The 20,891-nt window shown below is 40.2% G+C and overlaps 1 protein-coding gene across 1 annotated transcript in view; it reads right to left on the bottom strand.

The window, feature by feature from the left end:
* Nucleotides 1-1,181: 1,181 nt before the first annotated feature.
* Nucleotides 1,182-20,891, bottom strand: part of RpS12 (ribosomal protein S12) — a 29,714-nt gene continuing 10,004 nt past the window's right edge. The window contains exon 4 of the mRNA XM_067149203.1: nucleotides 1,182-1,296. Within this exon, the coding sequence (XP_067005304.1) occupies nucleotides 1,228-1,296 (69 nt within the window). The 3' untranslated portion in view covers nucleotides 1,182-1,227. The remainder of the gene's footprint in view (nucleotides 1,297-20,891) is intronic.

Raw genomic sequence — 20,891 nt, 5'->3', positions numbered from 1 at the left:
GCCACGTCCGAAGCGAACGAACGTAAATAAAGCACCTAGTAATCACAGAGTTTGGGAAGACGAGACTATAACACGCAAACCGCTTTAGCTTCGATGGCAGTAAGTCAGGAATTCAGAATGTTTTACCGATGAAAAATTCTTCAGAAATTAACATTTTCAAAAATTTGTTGTCCGCCTCTATGGTGTAGTGGTTAGTGTGATTAGCTGCCACACCTGGAGGCCTGGGTTCGATTCCTGGCTCTGCCACGAAATTTGAAAAGTGGTACGAGGGCTGGAACGGGGTCCACTCAGCCTCGGGAGGTCAACTGAGTAGAGGTGGGTTCGATTCCCACCTCAGCCATCCCGGAAGTGGTTTTCCGTGGTTTCCCACTTCTCCTCCAGGCAAACAAATGCTGGGATGGTACCTAACTTAAGGCCACGGCCGCTTCCTTCCCTATCCTTTACAATCTTCCCATCCCTCACCAGGGCCCCTGTTCAGCACAGCAGGTGAGGCCTCCTGGAAGAGGCACTGGTTATTCTCCCCAGTTGTATCCCCAAACCCAATGTCTCACGCTCCAGGACACTGCCCTTGAGGTGGGGTCCCTCATTGAGTCCAAGGGAGAAGCCAACCCTGGAGGGTAAGCAGATTAAGTAAGCAAGTAAAAAATTGTTCCCTGTACCTTGTTTTTAGGATTATCATACCAAAAAACATTACTAAAATGATGTTTCGCAATTTTTATACTCAAACTAGTTGTTTGACGTCTTGTTAAAATACTATGTTAAATTCATTCGTTTCATTAAAATATAATGCCTTTTGAGGGTTGTTTTGCAAACATGTGCAAAAACCTAAATTTTGGGGTGTGCAGTGGACTAAGAAACCTGACTCTCAAACGGTTAAACTATTTTCATTATTCTGATGTACATCAAGTATCATGTGTGCCTTAAACTTGTGTTCAATACAATTTAGCTATAAATTAATTTTTTGAGTAATAAAAATACTGGTATTAAAACATTTACATAAGGGTCGTACTCTACTATTTTTTTTTGAAAATGTTGGTATAAAAAGTACGATAATTATGTGATGAAATACAGCAAATGTTTATACCAATCAGGCTGCTCTGGCTAAATTTCAAACAAGGGAATGCAGCCAGCACTTCCTTTTTACCTTTTAATTCATAGTAATGTAAAAAAATAAGTACAACTTCTACATAGATTAGTTTTTTATTTAATGTACTTAAAATACATGTTTTAAGGTTCTCTTGACTGTTTGAGATACTCCTTCAAAACGTCATACGCAGGCGTTTCTTCACCATAATCCTGTAAAAAGAAATGAAAAACATACAAGTAACTTTTCGTTCTAATAATAACACAATAAGATACCATTATAGGTTTTATGTCCCACTCCCACGGCTTCTAGAGATACCAAAATGTTGGGATTTTGTCCAGCAGGGATTCTTTATAATAAGCAAACCTATGGCTGCAAGGCTGGCCTATTTGAGCACTCTCAAACAAGGCTGACTGAGCCAGCCTCCATATCAGTCTTACAAAATCAGTGCTCCACCATCCGAGCCACTCAGCTGTAGCAATCAGACTAGAAAAACTTCTACAAATCTACATCGACTTGCGTGACTCATATCAACAGGGTTTAAAACTCAACGTAATTTTACAATGATATTGTAAAAGGTCATAAAACCATATTGCCTTATCTATAATTTAAAAAAATAAATAAAAAAAAAACACGTGCATGGTTGCTAGGGTTACACTTCCTGTCACACTAACTTCCGTAACACAAATACAGTATAACCCCGTGAAGACTTTTCTGCAGGGGACAAGAAAAAATAACGTGTTAAGCAAGAAAACTTACAACTGAATATACAAATAAGAACTATCCAACAGGACAAAACAGGATTTATGTCATATATCCGCGGGTACAGTGAAAGTTCTAAGAGAAGAGAGTATTAAAATATGTGAAAAAACACGAGACCAAATATCAGAACTTATTTCGGTGGGGCTTGTAACATAATAGTGCACTGAAAAGTGTTAAAAATACCAAACAACAAATATGAAAACATTTGAACAGGGCTCATAAAAACATCAAAGTATTATTGCAGGTCATACTCTCTCAAAAATAAATGTTAGTAGAAGCCTTTTATTTTGGACCAGTGTTATTAGGTTATAATATAACACATTTTTCTGGTCACAGACTTGGATAATGAATTGGAGGTTATATGCGGCCACACGTGACTGCAACAGAACGACTTCGGCCGCCATTTTGAATCGTACAAAACTTCAACTGACCAAGTCCGATTCCCACTCCGTAAAGGGCACATTGTAGTCCTCTGAAGCTTGAGTGGCAAAACTAAAGGTGATGACGTTCTGCCTCCCACTTCAGAGCGAGGAAATCATGATGGTAATTCCCAGAACCAGATACATTCGCAGAATGACTAGCTAGATGGTTAGCAATCAAGAGTGGTTCGGTGACGACACTGCCTGCAATGGAAATTCCTGGTACAGAAGATGACCCTTGGATACCCGAAATACATCGGAGTTTAGTCCACACTTGAGATGATGGAGTATGTGATGTCACTGACGACACGATCTCTCCCACAAAGCTTTCTTACTTCAGCGAATAAGAACTCAGCGCGGAGTTTTTTAAATGTTACCAAATTGACCACAGTAGGCTGCCACAATGTTTATGAGCACGAATGCGTTCTTTGATAGCTCTGCAAATTCTTCGTTCCACCAAGGAACGGGTTTTCGGCGAGGAGTCCCCAAGAAGGATGGAATGGATTCCTCAGCAGCAGCAAGAATAACCTGGGTGATGTAAGCTATTTCCTCGCCGACGGTCCGCCTGGTAGTCGTTAAATACAGCTAGTGATGTGTACTTTGGCCAATCTGCATGTTTAACACGTTCAATGCGGATCACGTGCTGGACGCCTGACGCTACTTTATAAGCAGGTGCGGAGCACGCGCCTAGCGCGTCATGGAACGGTTGCTAGGAAATGTAAATCACAGGTTTCCCGCACGGCAGAAAGGCTCTAATTCTCATCCCGCACATTGAGTAAGTCCAGTCTACTAGCAGATTGATCCATAGCCATATTTGCGTATTCCGCTTCCCGCGTATTTCCTCTCCAGAGTTGTCATACATTTATGGGATCTTTGAGCAGCAGGACCACTTCAATGCGAGATAAGACACTGCATTTTCTTGTTTATTAATTCTTCAGGAGAATTACGAGTGGTTCCGCTTTTGAAATAAATAAATTCCACTACTGCAACATGTTCAGTAAAAGAACTGAACTTGTAATTGTTTATTCTTGCATCATATATGTGTATAACACGAAAGAACTTCTGTTATTTATTCATCACATTTATAAGTAACTTGAAAGAACGTGCAGTAATAATTTTTTACTGCGTCGTGATGCTTATGTTATAATTTTATTTATATTTTTTTTCTGGTGGCCAACAATGTGGTTCCTTCAACATCACGAGATCTACCCAATTAGCCAAAGTATTTCATTTTTGTTTGTCAAATTCTGTAATAGAGAAGTGTAAATATGAATATTGAACTCATAGACTTATCCCACTCACGCGGGTGATCTGCCTGGTGACCAGTATTACCTCTCGATTTCAACCAATGTGCGGGTCACGCACCAGGCGCGTGAGTGGGTTAAGTCCACGAGTTCGATAGAACTAGTCCTACCAACGTACAAAACTTCGATAATTACAACTTTTAAATAGTCCCACAGAAATATTTTGCTCAGGTTGGCGGGTATGTCACGCTCTGCTAATAAGCAGCGAACGTGTTAAGAATCCATCGAGGAGGAGCCTCGACGAATTTTTGTTTCAACAAAGTAAGGATGATGGGAAAATGGTCACTGTCACAGAGATCATCACGTGTATTCCACCGAAACAGCGGAACCAACGTTTGGCTGCACAGACTTACGTCCATGCGAGAATATGTGCCGTAACGTACATTAAAGTGAGTTGGTTCCCGTGTTCAAATTACATAAATCCAGCTCCGCTACTAATGTTTCCAGCTCTCTTCCCGGGGGGGGCACGGCGTCTCAGAGCCCCACATGGGGTGATGGGCGTTAAAATCTCCCAATAAGAGGGAGGGGGAAGCTGATCTATAAGATCAGCAACATCATTTAAGCTAAGAGGATGGCCTGGTGGAAAATAAACATTACACACCGTTGCTATGACAGGCAGAGGAACGCGAACTGCTACAGCCTCCAGCAGAGTTCTCAGTGGAATCTCTTCGCTGTAGGCATCAGAATGGACAAAAATGCCGGTGAGCATAATGCCGTTCTGTCGAATATAGTCAAAAATTTCTCAAGACTGTATGATGACCTGGGGCCTGTTCCACGAACGAACTTTGCACCTTTCAGTTCAGATTTTGTTCCACCATCACTTTTCAGATTTAGCTTGCAAAGTGAAAATTTAGGAATCTTTTCACTTTTCAAGCCTGTTATGTTCCTCCATTGGTACAGGAACGCAAAGAGCAAAGAAATGAAGTGAAAAGTTCTCATAAATCTCGCAAAGAGATGATTCCCTTTTCATATGTTAACTAACAAGTATGTACATTAGTTTCTCGGCGTAGAATTTGGTTTAGTGATATAAACACGTTACGACGTGAGCTTTTGTTAGCATCAAGTGAGAACAGTGATGATGAATCCAATAATAGAATGTACAAAGGCAGGATTAATTTTCATAACCTCACTTCGACGTAATATCGCGAGTGGTTCTTGAAATGATTGATCATTTATTGAAACATGCAACAAAAAGAAGTAAATTCCTTTCCGAAACAGAACAAATTCGTATATGCTTACATTGGTTAGTAAATGGTGCCTAGCAGCACGGTGTAGCAGCAATGCATGGGACATCAAAATCAATTATTTGCGAACTGCAACCAAAGTCGTAGATGTTATAGTAAATCTAATATTTCCTAACAGTACGTTGGTCTGATAATCCACTCAATATAGCGACGGGATTTCTAATGAAGGGTGAATTTCCTTCTGTGTGTGGATGTGTTGACGGTAGCCTACTCTCCTTAACATTGATGTGTCATCATTTGAGAGGTTATCTTTAAAGATGTAAAAAAAAAAAAGGATGTCACGTTTCTCCTTGACAACTTCCAGCACAGCCAGCTTCTTGTAATAACCTTTCTTTCCCATGATAAAAACATTAACGGTATGACAATCATACTGCCAAGTTCGCCGCGAAAAGTAAAGCATTAAAATCGTAGAGTATTAGGCCTATACAGTTTGCTCATGGAATAAACTCGATCGAATCACTCATTTGCAAAGACTTTTCACTTTGCGAAGAAATTGAAAAGTACAACCTAGTTCATGGTGGAGCAGAAAGACTTTGCAAGAATTGAAAAGTGAAAAGTGCAAAGTTGAAAAGTTGCAAAGTTTGTTCATGGAACAGGCCCGTGGTTGGAAATTTGTTTCCTGAATACAGACTATACTTGCAGAATACTCGCTAATGAGCTGGCGCAGCTCAGCAAGATGCCTATCATAACAGTTACAATTCCACTGTAACAGTGCCATAGTGTGGGTGTGGACTTCTGAGGTTTAGGTTAGAAGCAGCGTAATGCTATCTAACCTACACTCACATCCCCATCCGAAGATGGAGATAAATGCTCCATGTGCATCACCTCGTCACCATACGAGGTGACGGATGGCTTGAATTTCTTCAACGTAGTCCGGGGGCGGGGTTTCTTCCTACGAGGGGAGTGCGCAGGTTTTCCAGGAGGAAAACGCGCTGGTGCAGAATCAGACCCTCCGGCAGGGAAGAAGAGTGCCCTTACATTGGGCGCAGCGATCTTCATGGAAGGCGTTTCAAGGGAAAATGATGAACCTGGGAGAGACTGTGCTATCATGCTGAAGTCTAATGTCTTGGACAGGACATTCAGAGAATTAAACTTAAGGCGCGCTTCCTGATAAGAAAGACCATCCAGGGTCTTGATCTCCTGGACCTTCTTCTCACCCAGTTAGGTCGGACAGTTCCGATCTCGAGGAGAATGAAGACCAGAGCAGTTAGTGCACTTGTACGGAGTTGTGCACTCCTCCGCGCCATGAGCTATTTTTCCACATGAACCACACGCAGACGGATTTGAACGAGATACCATGTGTCCGAATCTCTGGCATTGATAGAATTGCATAGGAGGCGGAATGTATGGCCTCACATCGCAACGATAGGTTGTTAGCTTGACCTTCTCTGGCAACACTGACAATTTGAAGGAGACTATGAATGCACCCGTGGCAACATCTTCACCGTTGACTTCGCGTGTGATACGCCGGACGTGGGTAACGCCACAGTGCTTCATGTCTTCCATCAATTCATTGTCAGTGTTCAGAACGAGATCACGGTGGAAAATAACTCCACGAACCAGACTCAAGGTTTTGTGCTTTTCCACTTTGACGGGGATTTTGCCGGAAGGGGTCGCACAAGCAACCGATCTGCTTGGAGCGCAGTGCTCGTATTTAGAAGCAAACCACCATTGAGCATTTTCTTAAGGTCCTCAAGTTCACTGTATACACCTTCAATGTGTCAACTGAATAGAATCAATTTGACCAGCTTGAAATCGTGCCCATCGGTTCTGGTAGCAACCAGGAACCCAGACTAATACGCTGCGATTGTTCCCAAGGGGTTGCCCCCCTTAGGGAATAAAAAGTTAACCGAACCAAGCAGCCGAGGCAATACCTACCTGGTCATAGCCGGTACTGCCCGGGGCCCAATGTTGGACGATGCCTAATACGGGAGGACTGAGGCAATGAGCACTAGGACTGGCTTCCTCCAGTCACCCACAATAGCATGTACAGAGCACTAAATATAGGGTAAACATAAATAAAAATAATATGTCCTTCTGGCATTCGGCTGTGCGGGGACGTGTTGTCAGGCGGATACTACTGCAAGGGTACATGACACTCCCACCAGCCGCTTCCTGGGTGGTTACTGACATGGGCTTTCAAGCGTAGTCCCACACGTGGGAGGTCCATCTCCGAGCAGCGCACACATCAAAAATGTGGAATACATCTACAATCAACCCTCAAAAAACAATAGAAAAATAAAGAGGGGACAATGGCCACATGACCCTTTTAGTAGCCTTCTACGACAGACAGGGATTAACCAGTGAATGTATTCAGCCCCTCCCATCCATAGGAGGTCCAACACATTGTACCAAACCGCAACCCATGTCCACGCCTAGGTCGCCCCTTCTAGTCGCCTCTTACGACAGGCAGGGGATTCCGCGTGTGTATTCTACATGTGCGTCCCCCACTCGCAGGGGGGTTTTCTAACTTCTGCATGGAATGCAAAATCCAAACACAAGCAGGCTCATTGTGTTATTCTGCAGTTTCACTGCTAACCGGCAAGCAAAACAGCATTTCTGAAGTTAATGGCTTGTTCCTCGAAGGTGAAATTCATCCTGTGAAGTTCAAGAATTCAAGGCCTTTTCCAGTTGTCACGCAACTGCGGCAAGGGCTCTTACCTGAGATGGCAATCCCCTCCTTCCACAAGGGATGACAAATTAACATTTTCAGGGCTAGGAAAAATGTGATTATACTAAGCGGTAATAGCGAAAATTCGTGACTTGATAAGCGAGGTATTTTTATAATAATTTAATACGATGATAATTGGGACTTAGAATTTACGACTTGCTAAGTGGGAAAAAAGGGTTAATGAGGAACGCACCGAGGTTTCACTGTATTCAGATGACACACATATTTATGCTGTCAACACTAACATTCAATTGGCCAGTCAATACTACATACAGTATAACCTCTTTTTAATGTTTTTCACTTTTAAGTAACATTTTCGGAAGTTCTGGCAAAACCACCATAAGCACGTTATGTAAACCCGCATTACAAAGTCTACAGAAAAGGGAATGGTTTTACATGGATTTTTTTTTCAGTAGCAACAACACAGGTAGGTCTAATGGCAACGATTGGACAGGAAAGGCCCAGGAGTGGTAAGGAATCTGCTGTGGCCTTAAGTAAGGTACAGCCTGGTGTGAAAATTGGAAACCACGGAAAACCATCTACAGGGCTGTCGACAGTGGGGTTCGAACCCACCATCTCCCGGATACAAATTCACAGCTGCGCGAACCTAATCCCATGGCCAACTCGCCTGGTTGCATGGATTTTAAAACAGTCACTTTTGTAACTGAAATTTGAGAATGATACATATGTATAATCAAGTATGCTTTCTGACATATATCGAACATCAATATAGACTTATAAAGGCATACTGTAACTTGATAGTGTTCACTGTTCCGAGTGAATTCAAACCTGCTTGGGCGTGGGCGATGCTGTGGTGAGAGCGAGCACTTTTTGTGCAATGTAATTATTAAATTAACGCAGTAATGGTCCACCTTTCATCAATACTATAATTACATTGTGCTTACAATTCAATACGGATCAGAACCATGAAGTTTGTAACATATGATCACTTTTTGTGCACCAGGTCGCTGCTTATATCCATATAAACGAAAGAATGTGCACTCAATAGAGTGAACATGCACAATAAAAGCTGATGAATCCAACCTGTCCTAGCCAAAACTTTGACTAACACAATATATACGAAAACGTATTAAGGGGAGTACGTACCTCAATTTTTGCAAAAATCTGAGAATTTCATTTTAATGTATTTTAGTATTCTTTGGTATGTGTACAATGGAGCACCGTTTTTTATTTCAGCCAAATCGCGTTACAAGTGCCCATAATTTGGATATTCTATGCCCCCCCCCACTTACAAATGCCACGCCCTCCTCTGACTGCAAGCTGGATTTTACCTTTTGATAACTTTCTAGGAAATGCAAATACATTATTGAACCGCATAGACTATGTTAGGGCTTCTCATCAGTCAAAATATCATGAAGAAAAGTTGCCCACAAAAACAGAAATATCCAAAATAGCACAAACGGCATCAGCACTGAAACTTGCCCAAGATTAGACCGAAAAAGACAACAAACTGACATGAAGTTTTCCAAAACATAATTATACCGTATGATGTACAAATAATATCTAGGATCACAATACGTTTAATCCAACTTCATAATTTTTTTTAGAGATAATCTCTTTAATCCAATTTCAAATTATAGCAATACAGTGGAACCTCGATTCTCCATTTTTGGAGGGACCGCAAAAAAAAAAAAATCGTACAACATGGGAAAACAGAAAATCCGGGAACGAATGAACCACGGCATCAACAATTTGCCTAAATTTCACAAATATGAAATATGTATTATAATAATCTTATAAACACTCCTAAACCAAACCAAACTACAGCCCCAATGAACCTTCCGCCTACTAAGCGACCGCTGCTCATCCCGAAAACCTGCAGATTACGAGGTTATACAAGGTCAGTGTGACGAATCCTCTCGGTCGTTATTGCTGGCTCTCTAGACCGAGATCCCCATCTTACCATTAGATGGTTCATCAATTAAAGGTAATCGCAGAATGAGTGAACCTGGAATCAGCCCTCATATGCAGGTAAAAGTGCCTGACCTGGCTGGGAATCGAACCCGTGCCCTCTGGTTGAGAGGCAGACAAGTTAGATCGCGGGGCTGGCTTCAAACATTAATTACCGGTACGCGACTTAAATATCTCGAAACTTTACATTCAGTTTTACTGGGGAAACTTCAAGTTTCCCGTGAAAACTTATTTTAGTTCAGCAACTTGGATCGGCCAAACTTCGAAAAATCTAATACCAGTAACGCCAAGCCAAACAACAATCGACCACAAGTAGTTTTTAATTCTCTAATCTAATAAAATTAAGCACATTAGATACAAATGCACCCAACATAATGGCGAAATCCCTTTCTTTAATCTTCCATTTTAATTTGGTCACCGGTACAGTACCGGTATACAGCTCGTAGTCAGTTGATGGAAATCGTGTTCCGCATAAATTAGGCCTACGACGACTTTTAAAGGTTATGTTGAACTCCAGAATATAGTTACGAATGTAAATATTGATTCTCGAAAATTCTCCAATGCATTATATTCAATTCTGCCCGTCACTAATCACAATCAAATTGGAAAGAGAGAAAAAATATCGTCAAAACTTCGGAAATTACGGTTATTCGTGACCTTGAGCTCCACTGGAAAGCACGCTCGTACAAGTTGGTACGAGTGCGAAATTCTACAAACTTTTTAAATGTAACGTGCGCAAATAAAACGACTGTGGTTTTTATAACATTTTTACACAAAAATATGGAATTGCCAGTCTTATATTAGGACCAAAACAGTAATAGGCAATCCCAAAACCTCCCATGGCTTTATGTATGTAAGGTGCAACATCTGTTCTGGTCTCAATAACATAATCATATACGATGATATTAAAATACTAAATTTGTATTAAGAAGGAGCAGTTGTGATTTCTGCCTGAAAGCCCAGTGATTACACAATGCCCTGAGGAAGTGCCGGAAACCTATTCGGCGATACAATTGAAAAAAAAGTTAAAAATATAAACACCTAACCCTGGACATAATGTAGACGTTTTGCAAGTACGAACATTTGACGAAATTCGTTCCGTCTTCAAGTAGAGCTGTCAAAATGCGAAATTCCAGTTTGTAGTGGCCACTCTCTGCTTTATGATTTCCGAGGATTCTCTAAACAATACCACCCGAATGCGATGCTAAGATGGTTCCTTATACAAGTGCACCGCCGATGGCTTTTCCAGTACAGTACTTCCTCTAATTATCGCAATGACAGGACGTTTAAATATGCCGTAGCCGTCCATTCATGATATACGGTTTCTTGAAAAACGTATGATCGAGGATTTAGCGTTGATGGGACTGAAATCTCTGGACGGTTGATCCGGGAAATTGTTTCTTCGAGGAACGGATAATACGGGATACTTACAATATGATTTAATTGGGATACTCGCAGGACCACGTAATTTGAACGGAGAATACGGGAAAACGTAGTTTACAGGAACGTATAATCGAGGTATTAGATTTTTCAACGTTTTTATAATAGCTTATTATTTCGGGTTACTGAGTTGCTTGTCGTGGTTCTTGGTGCACGTATAATAAAGACAAGTAAACCTACAAACACCATGGACTTCCAGAAAAAGTAATGCTTCTGATTAAGCCCATTTCTAAGGATTTTCCCCAATCTGATTTATTGACGAAATGTTTGCATGGGAAAGCCCAAAATATAAACAAGTCTGTTGGGTGTTATTTGGAGCCGTGTACATAAACATAATTTTGATGGATATAAAACCTTAAAATTAGGAGTACATGATGCTGTTTTATCATTATATGGGAAATTCAGGCAAAATTAAGCTACTAGAACAGCTGGGGATCCAACCAGGGTGGAATTCGCCCTGTGCGTTTCAAGCTTTTCATGTTCGTCGCATCAAAATGGAGGATAAAAAGCTGTTTATAGTGGAAGCATAAGTCAAGGAAAGCATTAAAAAGGAGTCTGGAGGACAAAGAGGATGAGGAATATGCAGCAGGAGGGTTCTAGACCACATTTCAAGTAAGATTTATATAAACTAAACTTTAAAGTTAATTTTCTCTGCTTTTATTTTTTTCTTTATATAGGTATGCTCAGTCAGAAGACTATAAAAGGTAGAAATCTGAAATAATTATCAGTGAAACACTTCCACACCTTCTCTCTGTAAAGCTGCCAGTTTATTTTAGATATGTTAATAAATGAGACAAGACAAAATTATTAATTCTCAAATTTTTCAATAATATTTAAATATGGAAAAAATTCCCAAAAAGTAACCATGCCTCTAATCCTAAAACTAAAGACAGCATTGTAAAGAACAAAGTTCATACAATAAAACGATAAAGTTTCAAATATTAGGACAAAGGACCTTTTACCTGAGCGTACCTAAAAATGGAGAAATTACCATTGTCAGCATAGGCAGTACGTACTCCCCTTAAATTACGTTACTGCTGCTGAGAAATTTGAAATAAATAGGTTGACACAGGAATAAGAGATGTAATTTCTATAAAATCACAGGGGTTATTTTGTGCACTGAAATGAATGCCTGACAGTTCGTAATACAAAATATGACCTAACGAGAAGTATTGAATCCTGTGTTATTTTGTAGAGGTTGGTCGTTTGATGTGCGGTGTGCGTTAAGTAACACAAATACTAAGCCCCACCGGCTCGAAGAGTTAACAGGCAAACTTAAATCTCTGGCCTGTCTGGGAATCTAATGTGGGCCCCTATTAAAGTCCCTCCGCTGTCTATTCATCAAAGCAGCTAGACCTCCTATCCCCGATGACGAATTAACTTAGAAGACAATTATACTTTTATCATTTAATATATTTAATTATTTTTCATGAAATTCCTTTAAAGGTAAAACCTTAAGGAACAGATATCGAATCCACCTACGAGTATTTAGCTCTGCACATACGTGGTGCTTGGACTGCACTGTTCAAATATTCAGCTGTATTATTTGTCAATGTGCAGCTGCCCTAATTAGGCGCATTGCTAATCTTTGCTTACTGTGTTAAGCAGCAGATAAAAGTTATTTGTGTGTGGTGCATTTCTGCAGTTCAGTGTGGGATAGTGAATATATTCCTCTACATCAGGGCCTCTCAAACGCCCAAAATCTCACGTGTGCAAACAGCAACGCAGAGTTCCTGTGCACAGTGCATCGGTTCGTTTCTGGGCTACTCGGCTCGGATTTGGAGCGCTACGGAGCAAGTGAGGAAGAGGGAGACGGGGAGCGAGCGAGACAGGCGTGGGGAAAGAGGGAGACGGGGAGCGAGCGAGACAGGCGTGGGGAAAGAGGGAGACGGGGAGCGAGCGAGACAGGCGTGGGGAAAGAGAAAGACAGCGCCATTGCTGCAAATCAAGGAGTGGGGGTCTGCACCCTGGGCAACCAAGCGAAGTCGTCTTTTGCACCGTGCACAGTGCATGCACCCTGAGAGGCCCTGCTCTACATAGTGTCGGCATCAAAGAAGGCATTTGGTCATAAAACAGGGCTGAATCCATACAAAGTTCCGATCACAGGTAACTGGGGAAAAAGGCCAGGAAGCAGGAAAAGAATAAGATCAGTGGAAGGACCTGGATCTAAATTACTAACGTCAATCCATTCACTATCTCTCGTTCTCCAAGGCACTTTAATCACTCTTGCCGTTGGATGACTCTGCAATAGAATTTCCATCTGATTTTTCAAATGAAAAATCACTTTCATCTACATCCATGAAGTCCAAAATAGCAATCATCTCTTGCTCACAGACTTTTTTTTACATGCCAAGTTGCAAAATAATGCTATAAATAACGAAAAGCCAGCCTTAAGATCAGCAACTAGAGACTATCTTTTCTCACTACTCTTAAGCTAGAAAAGTGGTAATGGCATTCCATTTAGGGATTCCCCAATCAGTCAGATCAATCTGCACGCCAATAATACTGCATCATTGACTGTTTAATATATTAAATTCCACCCTCAGAGGGTTAACAAGGTATGCATTGTGAAAAGATTTTAACCCTTTCGAACTCAGCGCGCCGATCTATCAGCGCAAGAGGTTGTGGCGAGAAAGCTCACGGCGCCGATACATCGGCTCTGTCCTATTTAGGGATTTTGGTCATTTGTGTGGCTGTTAAATCGTAACAGTCGATCGTGACGGTACCTTAAAGCGTTGAATTTGTGTTTTATCCTACAGATATATATCCACCAGCCCTACAAAATATTTTTATTTTCGACAAATGAAATCTGTGGACCGTGAATGTTTATGTTGTGGTTGTTACTGCGTGGATCTGTTTTGGTTGGCTTATGAATACAACAATTTGATCTTGCTATGAGTTTAGTTTAGAGTTTATTTCGTTTCTTTGGTATGTCGTGTGTTCGCTGTACTTCGCAAAATATAATTTTACTCCGTTTCATAACTCCGTTGTTGCACGTGCTTGCGTCATCTTTTCATCGTAATGGCTAGGCCATATTCAAGGCCGAATGAGGCCGATATCCTTGAATTTTCAGATGATTTAGACTGTAATAATGACTTTCTTTTGCCGAAAGTGATTCCCATTATGTGGGAAATGACAGTCACAGCTGCTCACCGTGCATCGGACCGCGAGGGAGGACCTGAGATCGATAACCGTTACATGTACAGTGAATAACTTTGTGCCATACTTCATGAATGAATTGCAGCACACACATCATTTTGATACCAAATTATTTAGAATTAAATGTTCTTTCTTTCACGTCTAAGGGTAAAGAAGGAAGACGCAATAATGTGATTTTTCTGTCATTGAAAACCATAATTTATTTTTTAAAATTTATTTTCAATATTTAATAATTATATTTGGCTTTACCAATAATGCGACCTAGGTATATTCATTTCTGAAATGCTCATAGTTTTCTGTATTAGTGTGATTTATTTTATTTTAATGTGTGTTAAGCTGTTTACGTGTTGATTTTTTGTAATTTGGTTTGGAAAAATCACAGAATTTAGTTTGAGTGTCTTCAAGCAAACCCCTGCATATAGGCTGAGTGTCAAAGGGTGAAGCTCTAGCAGAGAATAATTTTCGCTATAAATTTTTGTGAGAACAGCATTTCTGAAATTTACCCAGACACAAGAAAATATATTATAACCTAACTTTTGTGAAAACATTCTCCCATTTCGTTTCAAACTTTTCACGCAACAAATCACTTAGTGTTCTGTGATCCCATATAAAGTCTTAACAAGAGAATGGTGTACAGTAAAACCTTGTTAAAGTTGTTGGGGCCCAAAAATAGGACTCAATTAACCGCCACCAACTCTTAATTCAGAAATGCCAACTCTCGCCGCATCACAAAATATTCTAAGCTCCATTAATACAGCAGAACGTCGATAATTCGAAATAAGTTCATTCAAAATCTCGCCTAATTCGAAGCAGCTCTCGTTCCCGGAAACATGAGGTACGGTTGTGCATGTTATTTAAATGGCAATTCGAAACACGGATAATTCGTAATTCGAGAAATTCAAATTTTTAATTCGAAACTGTCTTTATATTTTGAATAAAATAGTATTTTACAGAGTAATTTAAATTCAAATTTTCTCCGCGTCATGAAAGAATGCGTCTTCTGGAACGTGAAGGGGTAACTTTGCGCACTTTCACCTACATCAGCGTGTCTACAGTGTGTTTCATATCTGCTGTGTTCGAGCGGAATTGTAATATTATTTTATATTCGGCGTTTTTAGCAATGCCACAATATCACGTAGCAGGCAGTGTAAGGAACACTGCGAACACGGGTGATACCGACGGTTGGCGAAAAAGTGTTATATCAATTCGTACGCACCAAACAATATTGTCAATGCTGATGAAACTGCATTGTTTTACGTTTTAAATGCTGAGGCCGAACGGACTTGTGGTTTTAAAGGAGAGATTTGCCAGCCAGGAAATATACTGTGTTGCTATGCAATGCACACTGCACACGGAAGCGAGAGACTTCCTTCCCCTGTCATAGGAAAGTTCGAAAAGCCACGATGTTCTCAGGGCAGCGGGCACTTTCCATGCAAGTACAAGGCATCTAAAAATGCAGACAGTACTGTAATCCAAAAGATAAAGCATTTGCACAGGGGAGCCAGCATAATATTTACTTGTCTTTGAATCGTGTTTTCTTCCTTTCGTTGCGTGAGGTTATGTTTGTCATTGTTTTATACAAGAGCATGTCCGACTCGTTGGCTGAATGGTCAGCGTACTGGCCTTCGGTTCAGAGACTCCCGGGTTCGATGCCCAGCCGGGTCGAGGATTTTAACCTTCATTGGTTAAGTCCAATGGCTCGGGGGTTGGGTGTTTGTGCTGTCCCCAACATCCCTGCAACTCACACACCACACATAACACTATCCTCCACCACAATAACACGCAGTTACCTACACATGGCAGATGCCGCCCACCTTCATCGGAGGGTCTGCCTTACAAGGGCTGCACTCTGCTAGAAATAGCCACACAAAATATAATTATATACAAGAGCATTATCTGAATAATGTAAATGCACCTTGTTGCATAAATTTCTGAATAGTGTTTGATAAATTTCTGAAATAGTGTTTTACATGGCATTTGAAAAGTTTAAACTGAGAATCTAGGCGATTGCATGCATTAATGGGCCTTAGAAGTGCCATGACGGGGAAATCGTACAAGTACAGTCACTGTACTGTTGTAATGTGGACGGAAGCGAGAGACTTTCTCCCCTCGCCGTAGGGAAGTTCGATAAGCCGCGATGTTTTAACGGCATCGGGTACATTCAGTGCAAGCACAAGGCATCTAAAATACATACAGTACAGTAATCCAATGAATAAAGCACTTGCACAGGGGAGCAAGTATAGATTTCTCCTCATCTTTGAACCGCGTTTTCTTTCTTTCGATTTCATTGCGTGAGGTTATGTTCGCCGGTGAGTTATCCAATACTGTAAATGAACCTTGCTGGATACATTTTGGAAATAGTTTTTTCCATGACATTTAAGAGCTTTAAACTGTGAATCAAGGTTTTAATTGTATGCAGTAACGAGTCTTAAGAGTATATTGTGATGCCGCAAGGGTTGGCACTTCCGAAGTACGTGTTGGCGGTTAATTCGAAATCACGTAAATCAAAGTGATTTTTGCGTCCCAACGACTTTGAATTAATAAGGTTTTACTGTATCTGCAATCAGCTTGATTCAAGGTTTAAACGTTTCGAATGCTAAGGAACAACTATTTCCAAAATGTATCCAAAAAGGTGCATTTATACAAACAATGCACTTGGATAACAGAAGACAATGCCATACATTGCCAAACATAACCTCACACTAGGGGAAAAAAAATTCAAATACAAGGAGAAATCTATGTACAACACAAGTACAGTAATCGAATGAATAAAGCACTTATACAAGGAACCCAACAACAGTGTCCAATTGGAAACATGGCACAACAAAACAAGGACTGAAACCTCTTCTTCAAATCTAAATAGAGAAATTCAAATGGGACCGTTTCAGAGCCATGGCTGAAAATTTTAATATTGAATAGAGTGTGATATGCGTCAAATTCACCACAATTTAAAACCATATTAACCACACAGAACTGTGTTAAAAATATACTGTCACTAAGTTCATATTTTCATCAAGTCGAAAGACTTGCGAGTCTTATGTTATAAACTGATAAAAACATATGCAAACCGGTTTGCTCACTTATGATATAAAGTTTATCAGTTTATGGCATAAGACTTGCAAGTCCTTGACTTGCTGAAAATATGAACTTAGAGACAGTATATTTTTAACACAGTTTCATGTGGTTAATATGGTTTTAAATTATGATGAATTTGACGTTGATAAACTTATATGATAATAAATTTTTCTACAAACTTCTATCAGCTGATGACGCAGTGGGGCGTCGGAACTAGTACTGTTTGAAAAACATATGTTGTAATTGAATCTACGCAACAATTTTTATGTATTGAATAAGGTGGATTCAAAATTATAATTAAAAAGTTGTAAGTTGTGTATAGAACACAACGAGATGAATCAAACACCACGCAAAACAATGTGCTACCCTGCCAGAGTATAAAAGAAACCTTACTAATTGTTACCTGTGTGCCATAGCTATTTCAGTACGTCAAGATGGTGGTACTATCCGATCGCTCGTACATGTCATACCGCAGTCAGACTTATTGACAGGTACAGTGTTTCTTTCTCTTTACAGTGAGGTACTGGATGCCATTCTTGCACATACCGTTTACAAGTTAGTTTGATTTGAAGACTTTTATGTCACTTGCAACACTCACCGGCCCAAGTACGGTTCCAAAACTAGAGATTTATTCCACGTCAAAATATTAGTCTTCAAAAATCCCTTGCATTTCGCTGAAAATGCAGTTTACTGCAGTAATATCCACTTTTAGCATTACCGAACTGGCCTTAAAGGAGAATAATTATGACTTAAAGACTAGTGAAAAGGAGAAAAAAACGCACCTTTTATTTTCATCACATTCATTGCAATATTTACATGCTTAAAACTATTAAATATAGAGGGGTGTGAGACACATTTAATATTATTTTTATTATTGGAATTAAGTATGTTCCGTATTCAGCGCTAAGGCTGGTTGGATCCTCGACAGCTATGCCATCAGCTGTCATAGATGGCCTAGGCATCACTGAAGAGGCATACTAGGGAAATCAGGAGTGAGGTAGTTTCCCGCTGCTTTCCTCACCAAACCAGAAGTTGCTATTACATATCAGTCTGCCAAGCCCACTGAAATGGCATACTAGCATCACTCATACCTCAGTCACTTTCATATTGTCAAAGCCAAAGACAGAGACAGATCAATGAAAGTAACAAAATTACTCTAGCCCATGTCAGAAGACACAATACATTTTAAACACTAGGTCCTGCCAGCAAAGGCAATGGAATTAAGTATAGATCAATAAATGAAGTGCTTGATGTTATACATCACTAGATTACTTCAATTTGTTTGTAGTCATTGCATCATTCCATTGATTTCAAGAAAAGGGAGGAAATGAAATGAGTAAATATAGAACTAAAATGTAGAAACAGTTTTAAAGATTACATATTTCACATGAGGTAAACTACATCCACTCAGGAAGGTGATCCTCAGCAGGTAATTTATATTTTGGGTAACACCTCAGAAGAGGGAGCCACCTTATATCATCACTGTGGATTTAAAACAAGTACTGTAGAATGCTTTCTCAATGTTAGTAGTCTATTCAATGAAATTACCTACTTATACAGTATCTAAATCCAAGCTACTTTATTACTTTATTGAGAGACAATGATATACAGTGGAACCTCGATTATCCATTCCCAGAAACTATGATTATCAGCAGTATTCATTCAAATTATGTGGTCCTACGAGCATCCTAATTATATCATGTTTTAAAAAATCCTGCACTATTTTCCCACATCCATCATCCCATCAATGCTAAATCCTCGGTCAAGCATTTTTCAAGAAACAGTATGTCCAGGGTAAGATTATTTTTGACTTTCTTCTATTGTATCGCCGAATAGGTTTCTGGCACTTCTCTCAGGGCACTATAAAGTCACTGGGCTTTCAGACAGGAATCAAAATTGCTCCTTCCTAATACAAATCTAGTACTTTAATATGATCTGATACGGTTATGCTCTATTAGAGACCAGAGATGTTGCATCTTACATATATAAAGCCATGGGTTATGGGAGGCCGTGGGATGGCCTATTACTGTTTTAGTCTTAATATAAGATGGGGACTTAAGTTCACATCTTAACATCAAATTGTCTTTATAACGACCGCAGTTATAAGCACAGTGTAACTTTAAAGTTTGTATTATTTCCCCACTTGTACTGGCTTGCGCAAGGAGTGTGTCAATGCGCTTTCCAGCCAAGCTCATGGCCACAAATAATGCCATCACCTGTTACACCAAGCATTGCAGTACATCGTCGTTTTTCACTTCCAGTAGTGCGTATGATAACACTCGATGTCCTTTTTCTTAATTGATTGTTCGACTTTGTGGCATATGGAAACGATTGGCGCCTGACCTGCGGTTCCTATTTGGGAGAGCAAATATTCCTTCATTTTACGCTTCTCAATCACAATGAAAATCAATCACTTTTTGATTGAAATCATTCAGCGTGTTTTTGGGCATTATGCTGTTCTTTGTTGAAGAGAAAATCCATTTCTCCTCACAAAATTTATCATCCAGCCTCGGCTAACCTTCAAAGCCGAGACATTGATCCCATGCGTAACAGCAATTTCTTCCTTTAAAATACAGCATTTCGTGAGAAACGGGATATTCAATGTTGCGTGACATCATATATTTAAGCAGATCCTCCTCTACTTGCAGACTGCCTATTCCCATATGTTTTGGTGTAACTGATCACCATGAGTTTATATGATGCAGTATTACTCGAATACTTGCTCACTGTGGACTAACAAAACAATTCTGAGATCACAGAAAATGCATGTCTCACACCTGGAACACTCGTGAAATATGTTTGTACCAGACTGGAATAGAGCGTCACTAGCCGCTTCAGGCTGATTCTCTCACTGAACTACTGCAGTTATATTTCCTACTAGCTGATAACAGCACACTGCCCACTATTTTGAATGCCCGGTTTTGCAACAGGTAGGTTACTACCTGAGTAGTTGAAATCTATTTCGAAACGCATCCGGAGCTGCGTGACGAATGTTGAAGAAGTGGGAGCATCAAATACGTGAACATTTCTTTTCCTTCAGTTTGGACCCAAAAAATATTGGGATGCGTAAATTATGCAAGGGCGTTAATTATGCAAGGGACCTGTTGGACCTGATGGTTGTACAGATTGTTAAAGTGCATATGGAGACAAACGTGTGCCAGAAGATTGGGGAAGGGGAATAATACCAGTCTTTAAGAAAGGGGACAAAAAAAAGTGTGTGATAACAATAGAGGAATCACACTCTTATCACATCTGGCAAGAATAATGGAAAGAATATTAGAGAGGAGAATGAGAAGAAAGATAGGAGAGCTGCAAGAGGAAGAGTATGGCTTCAGAAGGGAAAGATGTACAGTGAACCCAATTTCCAGCATGAGGAATTAATGGAAAATGTCCAAGGCATACAATAGTATTCCTAGGGAGAAGACGCGGGAAACCATGGTAAAAAAAAGATTGGGTACACGAACTGTAGAAATGCCACAAGCAACGTAAAAATCTCTCCGCAGCGTAGACTCAACTGGACTAAGACGGGAGTGGGCTGTCGCCTTTTCTTTTTTGTTTCTCATGGTTATGGACAAAATTGTAAAAGAGGCAAAGGAAGCAACTGGGAATAGGGAGATGAAGTTACCGGGACCCCTGTGACCAAAGGCCAACACGCTAACCAGTTAGCCATGGAGCCGGACGATGAAGTTATTACTTTTTGCAGATGATATTGTGGTCTGTGAAAACAAATAGCAAAGAAGTACAAGAACACCTTAAGGCATAGAACAAGAAAACTGAAAGTATGATATGAAGATCAGTGCA

The sequence above is a fragment of the Anabrus simplex genome, chromosome 6, assembly GCF_040414725.1.
Source record: "Anabrus simplex isolate iqAnaSimp1 chromosome 6, ASM4041472v1, whole genome shotgun sequence".
NCBI classification, from domain to species: domain Eukaryota; kingdom Metazoa; phylum Arthropoda; class Insecta; order Orthoptera; family Tettigoniidae; genus Anabrus; species Anabrus simplex.
This window is presented reverse-complemented; position numbering and strand designations above follow the sequence as displayed.